The sequence below is a fragment of the Oncorhynchus tshawytscha genome, unplaced genomic scaffold (genome assembly GCF_018296145.1).
Source record: "Oncorhynchus tshawytscha isolate Ot180627B unplaced genomic scaffold, Otsh_v2.0 Un_contig_993_pilon_pilon, whole genome shotgun sequence".
In the NCBI taxonomy this organism is placed as follows: domain Eukaryota; kingdom Metazoa; phylum Chordata; class Actinopteri; order Salmoniformes; family Salmonidae; genus Oncorhynchus; species Oncorhynchus tshawytscha.
Genome location: NW_024609715.1, coordinates 284,795 through 297,819, shown reverse-complemented (window position 1 = coordinate 297,819; position 13,025 = coordinate 284,795). Strand labels below are relative to the sequence as shown.

The window sequence follows — 13,025 nt, the reverse complement described above, 5'->3', positions numbered from 1 at the left end:
TAAATCATTCTCTCTACAATTATTCTGACATTTCACATTCTTAAAATAAAGTGGTAATCCTAACTGACCTAAGGCAGGGAATTTTTTACTAGGATTAAATGTCAGGAATTGTGAAAAACTGAATTTAAATGTATTTGGCTAAGGTGTATGTAAACTTCTGACCCACTGGGAATGTGATGAAAGAAATTAAAGCTGAAATAAATCATTCTCTCTACAATTATTCTGACATTTCACATTCTTAAAATAAAGTGGTAATCCTAACTGACCTAAGGCAGGGAATTTTTACTAGGATTAAATGTCAGGAATTGTGAAAAACTGAATTTAAATGTATTTGGCTAAGGTGTATGTAAACTTCCGACTTCAACTGTAGATATGTACATATAGGTAGTGGTAAAGTGACTAGGAAACAGGATAGTGATTAAACAGACAGAACTATTTGGGGTTCCATGTATAACCCTTTCCACAGAGTGTACTACATAGAACCCAAAATTAGTGCATTATTTAGGGAATAGGATACAATTCCAGACAGAACCCAAATCCTACTGGTCCAGTTTCCTGCCATCAGAAAGGGGGGTGATCTCCAAAATACCCAGAAATGGAGCAGGTTACCAAGGTTACCTTCCTCCAGTAGCCCTCTCCATCCCCCTGCTATTTTTAGAGAGAGCGAGAGAGAAAATATCCAGACATGGAGCAGGTTACCAAGGTTACCTTCCTCCAGTAGCCCTCTCCATCCCCCTGCTATTTTTAGAGAGAGCGAGAGAGAAAATATCCAGACATGGAGCAGGTTACTAAGGTTACCTTCCTCCAGTAGCCCTCTCCATCCCCCTGCTATTTTTAGAGAGAGAGAGAGAGAGAGAGAGAGAAAATATCCAGACATGGAGTCTGTCTGTGTGTGTTAAGTTGTGTGTGTGTAGGTGTATGTATGTGTGTGTGTTTCAAAATATCCAGACATGGAGTCTGTCTGTGTGTGTTAAGTTGTGTGTGTGATAAGGTGTGTGTATGTATGTGTGTGTGTTTCAAAATATCCAGACATGGAGTCTGTCTGTGTGTGTTAAGTTGTGTGTGATAAGGTGTGTGTATGTACAGTGCCTTGCGAAAGTATTCGGCCCCCTTGAACTTTGCAACCTTTTGCCACATTTCAGGCTTCAAACATAAAGATATAAAACTGTATTTTTTTGTGAAGAATCAACAACAAGTGGGGCAAGGAGGAATGGGAAAAAATGTCAGTCTCTCGATGTGCAAAACTGATAGAGACATACCCCAAGCGACTTACAGCTGTAATCGCAGCAAAAGGTGGCGCTACAAAGTATTAACTTAAGGGGACTGAATAATTTTGCACGCCCAATTTTTCAGTTTTTGATTTGTTAAAAAAGTTTTAAATATCCAATAAATGTCGTCCCACTTCATGATTGTGTCCCAATTGTTGTTGATTCTTCACAAAAAAATACAGTTTTATATCTTTATGTTTGAAGCCTGAAATGTGGCAAAAGGTCGCAAAGTTCAAGGGGGCCGAATACTTTCGCAAGGCACTGTATGTGTGTGTGTTTCAAAATACCCATACATGGAGCAGGTTACCAAGGTTACCTTCCTCCAGTAGCCCTCTCCATCCCCCTGCTATTTTTAGCCAATATTGAGTGACAACGAAGTTAATCTGGTGCAGAAATAGATTTAGGAAGATTTAGGAAAGCTGTTCCTGGCCTCTAGTCTTTCCTCTATGTGTGAGTGAACAGAGCACCTTGAGTTCATGTTTGGTGTGTTCAGCTTGGTTTCAACTGTCCTGCCTTAACCCATCTCTCTCCCTCTGTTTCCCTTCTCTGCTTCTCTCTCTCTCCCCCTCCCTCCCTCTCTCTCTCCCCCTCCCTACCTCTCTCTCTCCCTCCTCTCCCTCACCCTCTCTCCATCTCCCTCCTTCCCTTTCTCTCCCTCCCTCTCTCTCTCCCCCCCTCTCCATCCCTCTGTCTCTCCCTCACCTCTCTCCATCTCCCTCCGTCCCTATCTCTCCCTCCCTCCCCCCTCCCTCTCCCCATCCCTCTCCCCATCCCTCTCTGTCTCTCTCTCTCTCTCTCCCTCCCTCACTCCATCTCCCTCCTTCCCTATCTCTCCCTCCCTCCTCTCCCCCTCCCTCCCTTCCCTTCCCTTTCTCCCTCCATACCTCCCTTTCTCTCTGTCTTTCTCCACAGAGCGTGAGGACCAGTCAATTCTGTGCACGTGAGTCCAAACCTCAAACACAAACATGTTTTTTCCAACACATGACCTTGTTGCCCCTTGTACCAGGGATGCGTCCCAAATGTCACCTCATCCCGTGACTTTGGGTCTATCAGGTTCTACCTGAGCTAAGTAATGTTCTGAGATTTGGAGCATCAACGTTTTCACATCTCAGAATTATTTTGTTCACTGTTAGAATAAAGGGTTCCAAAAGGGTTCTTCCCCTGTCCCCATATGAGAGCCCTTTTTGGTTCCAGGTAGAACCCTTTTGAGTTTCATTTAGAACCCTCTGTGGAAAGGGTTTCACATGGAACCCAAAAGGGTTCTACCTGGAACCAAAAAGGGTTCTACCTGGAACCAAAAAGGGTTCTTCAAAAGGCTCTTAAAATAGTACTCCTATTGGGGACAGAAGAAGAACCCTTTTAGGTTCTAGATAGCACCTGTTTTCTAAGAGCGTAGTGAATTCTTCTTTCATAACGAATTAAGGTCGTCACCTTAAAGGTACCTAAAGTGCAGAGTATCAAAATCTTGAGACATTTGTAAATAGTGTTTTTGGGGGGGTGCATCTGCAGATAGAACCCTATGGTTCTGAAATGTCAATCTGGGTTCAGCCATAAGTTTCTATCTGACACTTCTGAATTAGACAGAGGTGAGTCAGGAACCCTGTCCCTCTCCTCCCTAACACCCCGTCTCTCTCCTCTCTCTAACTCCCTGTCTCTCTCCTCTCTACCCCACCAGAGGTGAGTCTGGACCCCTGTCCCTCTCCTCCCTAACACCCTATCCCTCTCTCTCTTAACCCCCTGTCTCTCTCCTCTCTACCCCACCAGAGGTGAGTCTGGAGCAGGGAAGACAGAGAACACCAAGAAGGTGATCCAGTATCTGGCGGTGGTGGCTTCCTCTCACAAGGGCAGCAAGAAGGACACTGGAGCTGTGAGTGTTCACTCTAGGGTACAATACAATATGATACACTACAATACACTGATACAATATGATACACTACAATACACTGATACAATATGATACACTACAATACACTGATACAATATGATACACTACAATACACTGATACAATATGATACACTACAATACACTGATACAATATGATACACTACAATACACTGATACAATATGATACACTACAATACACTGAAACAATATGATATACTACAATACACTGATACAATATGATATACTACAATACACTGATACAATATGATACACTACAATACACTGGAGCTGTGTTACCTCTAGTCTACAATATAATATGATACACTACAATACACTGATACAATATGATACACTACAATACACTGATACAATATGATATACTACAATACACTGATACAATATGATACACTACAATACACTGGAGCTGTGAGTGTTACCTCTAGGGTTGCAAAACCTTCCCAAATGTTCCAGAAATCCTGGATGGAAGTTTCCTGGAATCAGGATGGAATAAGCAGGACATCTGGGAATCATCCAACTGGGATTTCTGGAAAACCTGGGCATTTTGGGAAGTTACAGGAATTTTTACAACCCCTACCTCTACTGTACTCCGCTAAACACATTCAATACAATGTGACCTGTTTAGACCATCAGAGGATAGCAGCAGATATTGACCCTCAGAGGATAGCAGCAGATATTGACCCTCAGAGGATAGCAGCAGATATTGACCCTCAGAGGATAGCAGCAGATATTGACCCTCAGAGGATAGCAGCAGATATTGACCCTCAGAGGATAGCAGCAGATATTGACCCTTGACCCTCAGAGGATAGCAGCAGATATTGACCCTCAGAGGATAGCAGCAGATATTGACCCTCAGAGGATAGCAGCAGATATTGACCCTCAGAGGATAGCAGCAGATATTGACCCTCAGAGGATAGCAGCAGATATTTACCCTCAGAGGATAGCAGCAGATATTGACCCTCAGAGGATAGCAGCAGATATTGAGTTGATGGAAATTTAACAGAAATGTCTAAACTGTGTAGCCCTTTTTGTTTTTACATTGAGAAGAGTACTCATAAGAGACTGTACTTTTATCAATGTTGATAACAAAGCATTTCTTTAACGATGAAAGACATTTCTGTTGTGTGACAGGAGGCGCCAACGCTAGTCAAGGTATGACAACTCTTTCTGTGATGTGGGCGATGCAGACTACTGTAACCCTAACTGACTGGTAGAAACTACTGCTGCTCTGATTGGTGGACTGCTTCCTCTTCAGTTTGTGGTGCTTTGTGCTGCTCTGATTGGTGGACTGCTTCCTCTTCAGTTTGTGGTGCTTTGTGCTGCTCTGATTGGTGGACTGCTTCCTCTACAGTTGGTGCCGCTTTGTGCTGCTGGTGGTTTAGGCTTTATGTCTTCTGCTGAAGAGGCAAATCTCTCACAATCAATACTGACAGCCAATGAGCTGCTATGGACCCGCCCCCCTAGTTCTATATTCAATACTGATAGCCAATGAGCCGTACTCTAAGTCCTGCTATGGACCGCCCCCCTAGTTCTATATTTAATACTGATAGCCCAATATAAGTCCTGCTATGGACCGTCCCCTGTTCTATATTCAATACCCAATGAGCCGTACTCTAAGTCCTGCTATGGACCGTCCCCCCAATGAGCCGTAGTTCTATATTCAATACTGATAGCCAATGAGCCGTACTCTAAGTCCTGCTATGGACCCGCCCCCTAGTTCTATATTCAATACTGATAGCCCAATGAGCCGTACTCTAAGTCCTGCTATGGACCCGCCCCCCTAGTTCTATATTCAATACTGATAGCCCAATGAGCCGTACTCTAAGTCCTGCTATGGACCCGCCCCCCTAGTTCTATATTCATATTCTATTTATTCTATATTACCCTTACCCAATCACAGAAGAAGACAGTTTAGGGTTCACAAATCAGACACAACCTATTCCCCGAGGATATTACAAAAGAACTGAGTCAGGTTTGTAGATATTACAGAAGAATTACAAAAGAAGAAGAGGAAGAATTTAATTTTAAAAAAATAGCTAGTGACAATGATGAAGTAGGAGAATAGAACAATACTTTGTTGTGTATCATAAATAATATGTCATGCCAGGTTATAATACGTTATGCCAGGTTATAATACATTATGTCAGGTTATAATACGTTATGCCAGGTTATAATACGTTATGCCAGGTTATGATACATTATACCAGGTTATAATACATTATACCAGGTTATAATATGTTATGCCAGGTTATAATACGTTATGCCAGGTTATAATACGTTATGTCAGGTTATAATACGTTATGCCAGGTTATAATACGTTATGCCAGGTTATAATACGTTATGCCAGGTTATAATACGCCAGGTTATAATACGCCAGGTTATAATACGTTATGCCAGGTTATAATACGTTATGCCAGGTTATAATACGTTATGCCAGGTTATAATATGTTATGCCAGGTTATAATATGCCAGGTTATAGGTTATATACGTTATGCCAGGTTATAATTATGCCAGTTATGCCAGGTTATAATATGTTATGCCAGGTTATAATACGTTATGCCAGGTTATAATACCCAGGTTATAATACATTATGCCAGGTTATAATATATTAGGTTATAATACGTTATGTTATGCCAGGTTATAATATATTATGCCAGGTTATAATACATTATGCCAGGTTATAATATGTTATGCCAGGTTATAATATGTTATGCCAGGTTATAATATGTTATGCCAGGTTATAATATGTTATGCCAGGTTATAATACATTATACCAGGTTATAATACATTATGCCAGGTTATAATACGTTATGCCAGGTTATAATACATTATACCAGGTTATGATACATTATACCAGGTTATAATACGTTATGCCAGGTTATAATATGTTATGCCAGGTTATAATATATTATACCAGGTTATGATACATTATACCAGGTTATAATACGTTATGCCAGTTATGCCAGGTTATAATACGTTATGCCAGGTTATAATATATTATGCCAGGTTATAATACCAGGTTATAATACGTTATGCCAGGTTATAATACGTTATGCCAGGTTATAATACGTTATGCCAGGTTATAATACGCCAGGTTATAATACATTATGCCAGGTTATGATACATTATACCAGGTTATAATACGTTATGCCAGGTTATAATACGTTATGCCAGGTTATAATACGCTATGCCAGGTTATGCCAGGTTATAATACGTTATGCCAGGTTATAATACGTTATGCCAGGTTATGATACGTTATACCAGGTTATAATACGTTATGCCAGGTTATAATACGTTATGCCAGGTTATAATACGTTATGCCAGGTTATAATACGTTATGCCAGGTTATAATACGTTATGCCAGGTTATAATATATTATGCCAGGTTATGCCAGGTTATAATACATTATGCCAGGTTATAATATGTTATGCCAGGTTATAATATGTTATGCCAGGTTATGATATGTTATGCCAGGTTATAATATATTATGCCAGGTTATAATACGTTATGCCAGGTTATAATACGTTATACCAGGTTATAATACGATATGGCAGGTTATAATACGTTATGCCAGGTTATAATACATTATGCCAGGTTATAATACGTTATGCCAGGTTATGATACGTTATGCCAGGTTATAATACGTTATGCCAGGTTATAATATATTATGCCAGGTTATGCCAGGTTATAATACATTATGCCAGGTTATAATATATTATGCCAGGTTATGCCAGGTTATGATACATTATGCCAGGTTATGATACGTTATGCCAGGTTATGATACGTTATGCCAGGTTATAATACGTTATGCCAGGTTATAATATGTTATGCCAGGTTATGCCAGGTTATAATATATTATGCCAGGTTATAATACGTTATGCCAGGTTATAATACGTTATGCCAGGTTATGATACGTTATGCCAGGTTATGATACGTTATGCCAGGTTATAATACGTTATACCAGGTTATAATACGTTATTATGCCAGGTTATAATACGTTATGCCAGGTTATAATACGTTATGCCAGGTTATAATACGTTATGCCAGGTTATGATACGTTATGCCAGGTTATAATACGTTATGCCAGGTTATGCCAGGTTATAATATGTTATGCCAGGTTATGCCAGGTTATGATATATTATGCCAGGTTATAATACGTTATGCCAGGTTATATTACGTTATGCCAGGTTATAATACGTTATGCCAGGTTATAATATATTATGCCAGGTTATAATACGTTATGCCAGGTTATGCCAGGTTATGATATATTATGCCAGGTTATAATATGTTGTGCCAGGTTATAATACGTTATGCCAGAATATAATATGTGATGCCAGGTTATAATACGTTATGCCAGGTTATAATACGTTATGCCAGGTTATAATATGTTTTGCCAGGTTATGATACGTTATACCAGGTTATAATATGTTATGCCAGGTTATAATACGTTATGCCAGGTTATAATACGTTATGCCAGGTTATGATATATTATGCCAGGTTATAATATGTTGTGCCAGGTTATAATACGTTATGCCAGAATATAATATGTGATGCCAGGTTATAATACGTTATGCCAGGTTATAATACGTTATGCCAGGTTATAATATGTTTTGCCAGGTTATGATACGTTATACCAGGTTATGCCAGGTTATGATATATTATGCCAGGTTATAATATGTTATGCCAGGTTATAATACGTTATGCCAGGTTATAATACGTTATGCCAGGTTATGCCAGGTTATGATATATTATGCCAGGTTATAATATGTTGTGCCAGGTTATAATACGTTATGCCAGAATATAATATGTGATGCCAGGTTATAATACGTTATGCCAGGTTATAATATGTTATGCCAGGTTATAATATGTTATGCCAGGTTATAATATGTTATGCCAGGTTATGATACGTTATGCCAGGTTATAATACGTTATGCCAGGTTATGCCAGGTTATGATATATTATGCCAGGTTATGATACGTTATGCCAGGTTATCATATATTATGCCAGGTAATGATACATTATGTCAGGTTTTAATACGTTATGCCAGGTTATGATATGTTATGCCAGGTTATGCAAGGTAATGATACATTATGCCAGGTTAGATAAGTTATGCCAGGTTATGATACGTTATGCCAGGTTATAATATATTATGCCAGGTTATGATACGTTATGCCAGGTTATAATACGCTATGTCAGATTATGATACGCTATGCCAGGTTATAATACATTATGCCAGGTTATAATACATTATAATACATTATGCAAGGTTATAATGCATTATAATACGTTATGCCAGGTTATAATACATTATGCCAGGTTATAATACATTATAATACATTATGCAAGGTTATAATGCATTATAATACGTTATGCCAGGTTATAATATATTATGCCAGGTTATGATACGTTATGCCAGGTTATGATACGTTATGCCAGGTTATGATACGCTATGCCAGGTTATAATACATTATGCCATGTTATAATACATTATAATACGTTATGCAAGGTTATAATGCATTATAATACGTTATGCCTGGTTATAATACATTATAATAGGTTATAATGATCACATCATCCCCTGCCTCCTCTGTAGGAGAAGCCAGAGAAGCCTGGGTCTCTGGCCTATGTGAGTATTAGAGTAGCACCCTATTCCCTATTTAGTGCACTACTTTTGACCACCACCTATAGAGGTCTGGTAAAAGAAGTGCACTGCATATGTAATAGGGTGCCATTTGGGAGTTCATGCCTGCATGCTAGCTAGCGTGTCACACCTAGATTAACCGATATGATCTATCTCTCCTGTCCTATAGCATGTAAACACTATTAACTGTTGATGGTCCTGTCTGTGTGTTAGAAAGTAGTGGCCTGTATGACATTTAAAAATAGTGTGTGAAACATCAAAGTCACCCCATAATAGTGGTTGCTATGCTACATCTCACTGACTGTGTTTTGCTCTGTGTCTGTTGCACTGCTTGTTAGTGTGCTAAAAAAAAGTGTGTGTCTCTGTCCATTTCTTTGTTGTTGTACAGTGTGACATAACTTGTGTTGTTCTGTCGTGTGACATCATTCTCTGGTAATATTCATGAAGTGGAATAATAATTGTGACATCACAATAATTGTGACATCACAGATATGTTGGACATATGTGATTGGTTTTCCTGCTTTCCCCCGTTTTGCCCTACAGGGGGAGCTAGAGAAGCAGCTGTTGCAGGCTAACCCCATACTGGAAGCCTTCGGGAATGCCAAGACCATCAAGAACGACAACTCCTCACGATTCGTAATTAACTCACAGTTTACACACGCTCAGACACTATTACACACACTTTTCAAACAAAACAATATATATTTTTTTTAAATGTCAAATTAAATTCATTCATTCATTCCATCGCTCTCTCCACATTACTACTAACTTAATTAAAGCTTTTAACTAGGACCCAGAGTCTTTCCCGGTTTGATTACGCAGTCAGGAAAATCTCCTGGCACCAGTCCCTTGTTATTAGAGTACAGACTGTTAGTCCATGTTATTATAATACAGACTGCTGTTCCTTGTTATTATAATACAGACTGTTAGTCCTTGTCATGACATTTATCAAGAGCTCAGTGCTCATATATACAGTATCCTACATCTCTCCTCATATACAGTATCCTACATCTCTCCTCATATACAGTATCCTACATCTCTCTCCTCACATATACAGTATCCTACATCTCTCTCCTCACATATACAGTATCCTACATCTCTCCTCATATACAGTATCCTACATATCTACATATCTCTCCTCCTCGGGGCGGCAGCGTAGCCTAGTGGTTAGAGCGTTGGAATAGTAACCGGAAGGTTGCAAGTTCAAACCCCCGAGCTGACAAGGTACAAATCTGTCATTCTGCCCCTGAACAGGCAGTTAACCCACTGTTCCTAGGCCGTCATTGAAAATAAGAATTTGTTCTTAACTGACTTGCCTAATAAAATAAAGGTTAATTAAAAAAATATATATATATATATACAGTAACCTACATCTCTCTCCTCATATATACAGTATCCTATATCTCTCTCCTCATATACAGTATCCTATACCTCTCCTCACATATACAGTATCCTACATCTCTCTCCTCATATACAGTATCCTATACCTCTCCTCACATATACAGTATCCTACATCTCTCTCCTCACATATACAGTATCCTACATCTCTCTCCTCATATATACAGTATCCTACATCTCTCTCCTCACATATACAGTATCCTACATCTCTCCTCACATATACAGTATCCTACATCTCTCCTCACATATACAGTATCCTACATCTCTCTCCTCATATATACAGTATCCTATATCTCTCTCCTCATATACTGTACAGTGTCCTACATCTCTCTCCTCATATACAGTATCCTACATCTCTCTCCTCATAAATACAGTATCCTACATCTCTCCTCATATATACAGTATCCTACATCTCTCTCCTCATATACAGTATCCTACATCTCTCTCCTCATATACAGTATCCTACATCTCTCCTCATATACAGTATCCTACATCTCTCTCTCCTCAAATATACAGTATCCTACATCTCTCTCCTCACAGGGCAAGTTTATTAAGCTCAACTTTGACGTGACCGGATTCCTGGTTGGAGCCAACATCGATACCTGTATCCTAATGAAATATACAGACTCTAAATATACAGACTCTGGGCTCCTCATAGAGATGTATTGTAGGTGTTTAATTAATCTTTTAGAGATTCGGGAGATATTAAACACACAAAAGGGACAGTTTCCCGGACACAGATTAAACCCTAGTCCTGGACTAAAAAACATGTTCAATTAAGACTTCATATTTCATGTGTGTCGGGGAAACTGGCCCAACGTAAAATGCAGTGTCTTGTTCCTGCGCCACAGAGGGTTTTGTCTTTGACCCTCCCCTGTCCACCAGACCTGCTGGAGAAGTCTCGCTGTATCCGCCAAGCCAAGATAGAGAGAGCCTTCCATATCTTTTACTACATGGTGGCCGGAGCGAAGGACCAACTAAAGGGTGAGAGGAGATAGATAGATAGATAGATAGATAGATAGATAGATAGATAGATAGATAGATAGATAGATAGATAGATAGATAGATAGATAGATAGATAGATAGATAGATAGATAGATAGATAGATAGATAGATAGATAGATAGATAGATAGATAGATAGATAGATAGATAGATAGATAGATAGATAGATAGATAGATAGATAGATAGATAGATAGATAGATAGGCCCTCAGGCCTTATTTAATTATATAGTGTGTAACCAAAACAGCTCCTCCTCTCCTGTCTGTTCCTGTATAGAGGAGCTGTTACTGGAGGATTTCGGGGCCTACCGGTTCCTGGTGGCAGGTCATGTGGAGGTGCCTGGTCAGGAAGATGATCAGATGTTCATAGAAACACTGGAGGCCATGGAGATCATGGGTTTCTCTGAGGACGAGAGGACAGGTACTGGAGGGAGGGGAGATCATGGGTTTCTCTGAGGACCAGAGGACATGTACTGGAGGGAGGGGAGATCATGGGTTTCTCTGAGGACCAGAGGACAGGTACTGGAGGGAGGGGAGATCATGGGTTTCTCTGAGGACGAGAGGACAGGTACTGGAGGGAAGGGGAGGGCTGTCTCTGAGGACGAGAGGACAGGTACTGGAGGGAAGGGGAGGGCTGTCTCTGAGGACGAGAGGACAGGTACTGGAGGGAGGGGAGGGCTGTCTCTGAGGACGAGAGGACAGGTACTGGAGGGAAGGAAAGGGCTGTCTGGCTTTTAGTCTGTCATTGTCTTTCTCCACCTCACTTTGTCTTTCTCTGTCCGTCCGTCGTTCTCTTGCTCTATCTCTCTTGAGGACGTGGGGATAGGTAGGGGTAGGGCTCTCTCTCTTTCTGTTGTCTCTCTGTGATGTTCTGTCTCTCCTCCCACTCTTCTCATCCCTCGCTCCTCTCCTCTCTCTAGGCATGATGAAGGTGGTCTCCACTGTGCTCCAGCTGGGGAACATTAAGTTCAACAAGGAGAGGAACAATGAGCAGGCCACCATGCCCGACAACACAGGTGAGACATGACATCACACAGTTAGGAGAAACACAGGTTTGACATTACAACATAAAGGGGGCAGACAGGTTAGATAGACATAGATACATAGATAGATAGATAGATAGTTTGACATAACATAATAGATAGATAGATAGATAGATAGATAGATAATAGATAGACATTACAGACAGGTAGGAGCTAGACAGGTTAGACATTACAACATAAAGGTAGGGGCAACACAGGTTTGATATGATCACATAGGTAGGAGCTACACAGATAGACAGATAGAAATACAGGTAGATAGACAACAGGTAGACATACAACATAACACAGGTAAGAAAGACAACAGGTACCACTATCACAGGTAAGAAAGACAGGTTTGACATACCATACAGGTATAGAAAGAGCTGTTACTATCAGGTAGACATTAGATACACAGGTAAGATAGACAACAGGTAACATACCACTATCACAGGTAGAAAGACAACAGGTAACATACCTGGTCAGGTTTAATTACAACAGGTAACATACCAAACACAGGTAAGAAAGACAACATGGTAGATCACTTTCAGGTAAGGAAGAGAACAGGTAACTGGAGGGACACAGGTTACAGAGACATGGGTTTCATACCACTAACAACACAGGTTCATCAGGTGGACAGGTACAACATGGAGGTAGGGGCAGACTATCATTACAGGTAAGAGACAGAGGACAGGTAAGACATTACAGGTAGGGAGGGAGACAGACAGGTAGTTTCTCTGACAACGATAGGACAGGTACTGGAGGCAACACAGGTAAGAGACATACAACTAACAG

The 13,025-nt window shown here is 40.1% G+C and overlaps 1 protein-coding gene across 1 annotated transcript in view; it reads left to right on the top strand.

Moving 5' to 3' along the window:
* LOC112241768 (myosin-11-like) overlaps positions 1-13,025 on the top strand; it is a 92,683-nt gene that overhangs the window by 11,693 nt on the left and 67,965 nt on the right. Inside the window, exons 5-11 of the mRNA XM_042317185.1 lie at positions 2,181-2,208; positions 3,033-3,135; positions 9,356-9,448; positions 10,751-10,814; positions 11,096-11,194; positions 11,489-11,632; positions 12,132-12,227. Of these exons, the coding sequence (XP_042173119.1) occupies positions 2,181-2,208; positions 3,033-3,135; positions 9,356-9,448; positions 10,751-10,814; positions 11,096-11,194; positions 11,489-11,632; positions 12,132-12,227 (627 nt within the window). The remainder of the gene's footprint in view (positions 1-2,180; positions 2,209-3,032; positions 3,136-9,355; positions 9,449-10,750; positions 10,815-11,095; positions 11,195-11,488; positions 11,633-12,131; positions 12,228-13,025) is intronic.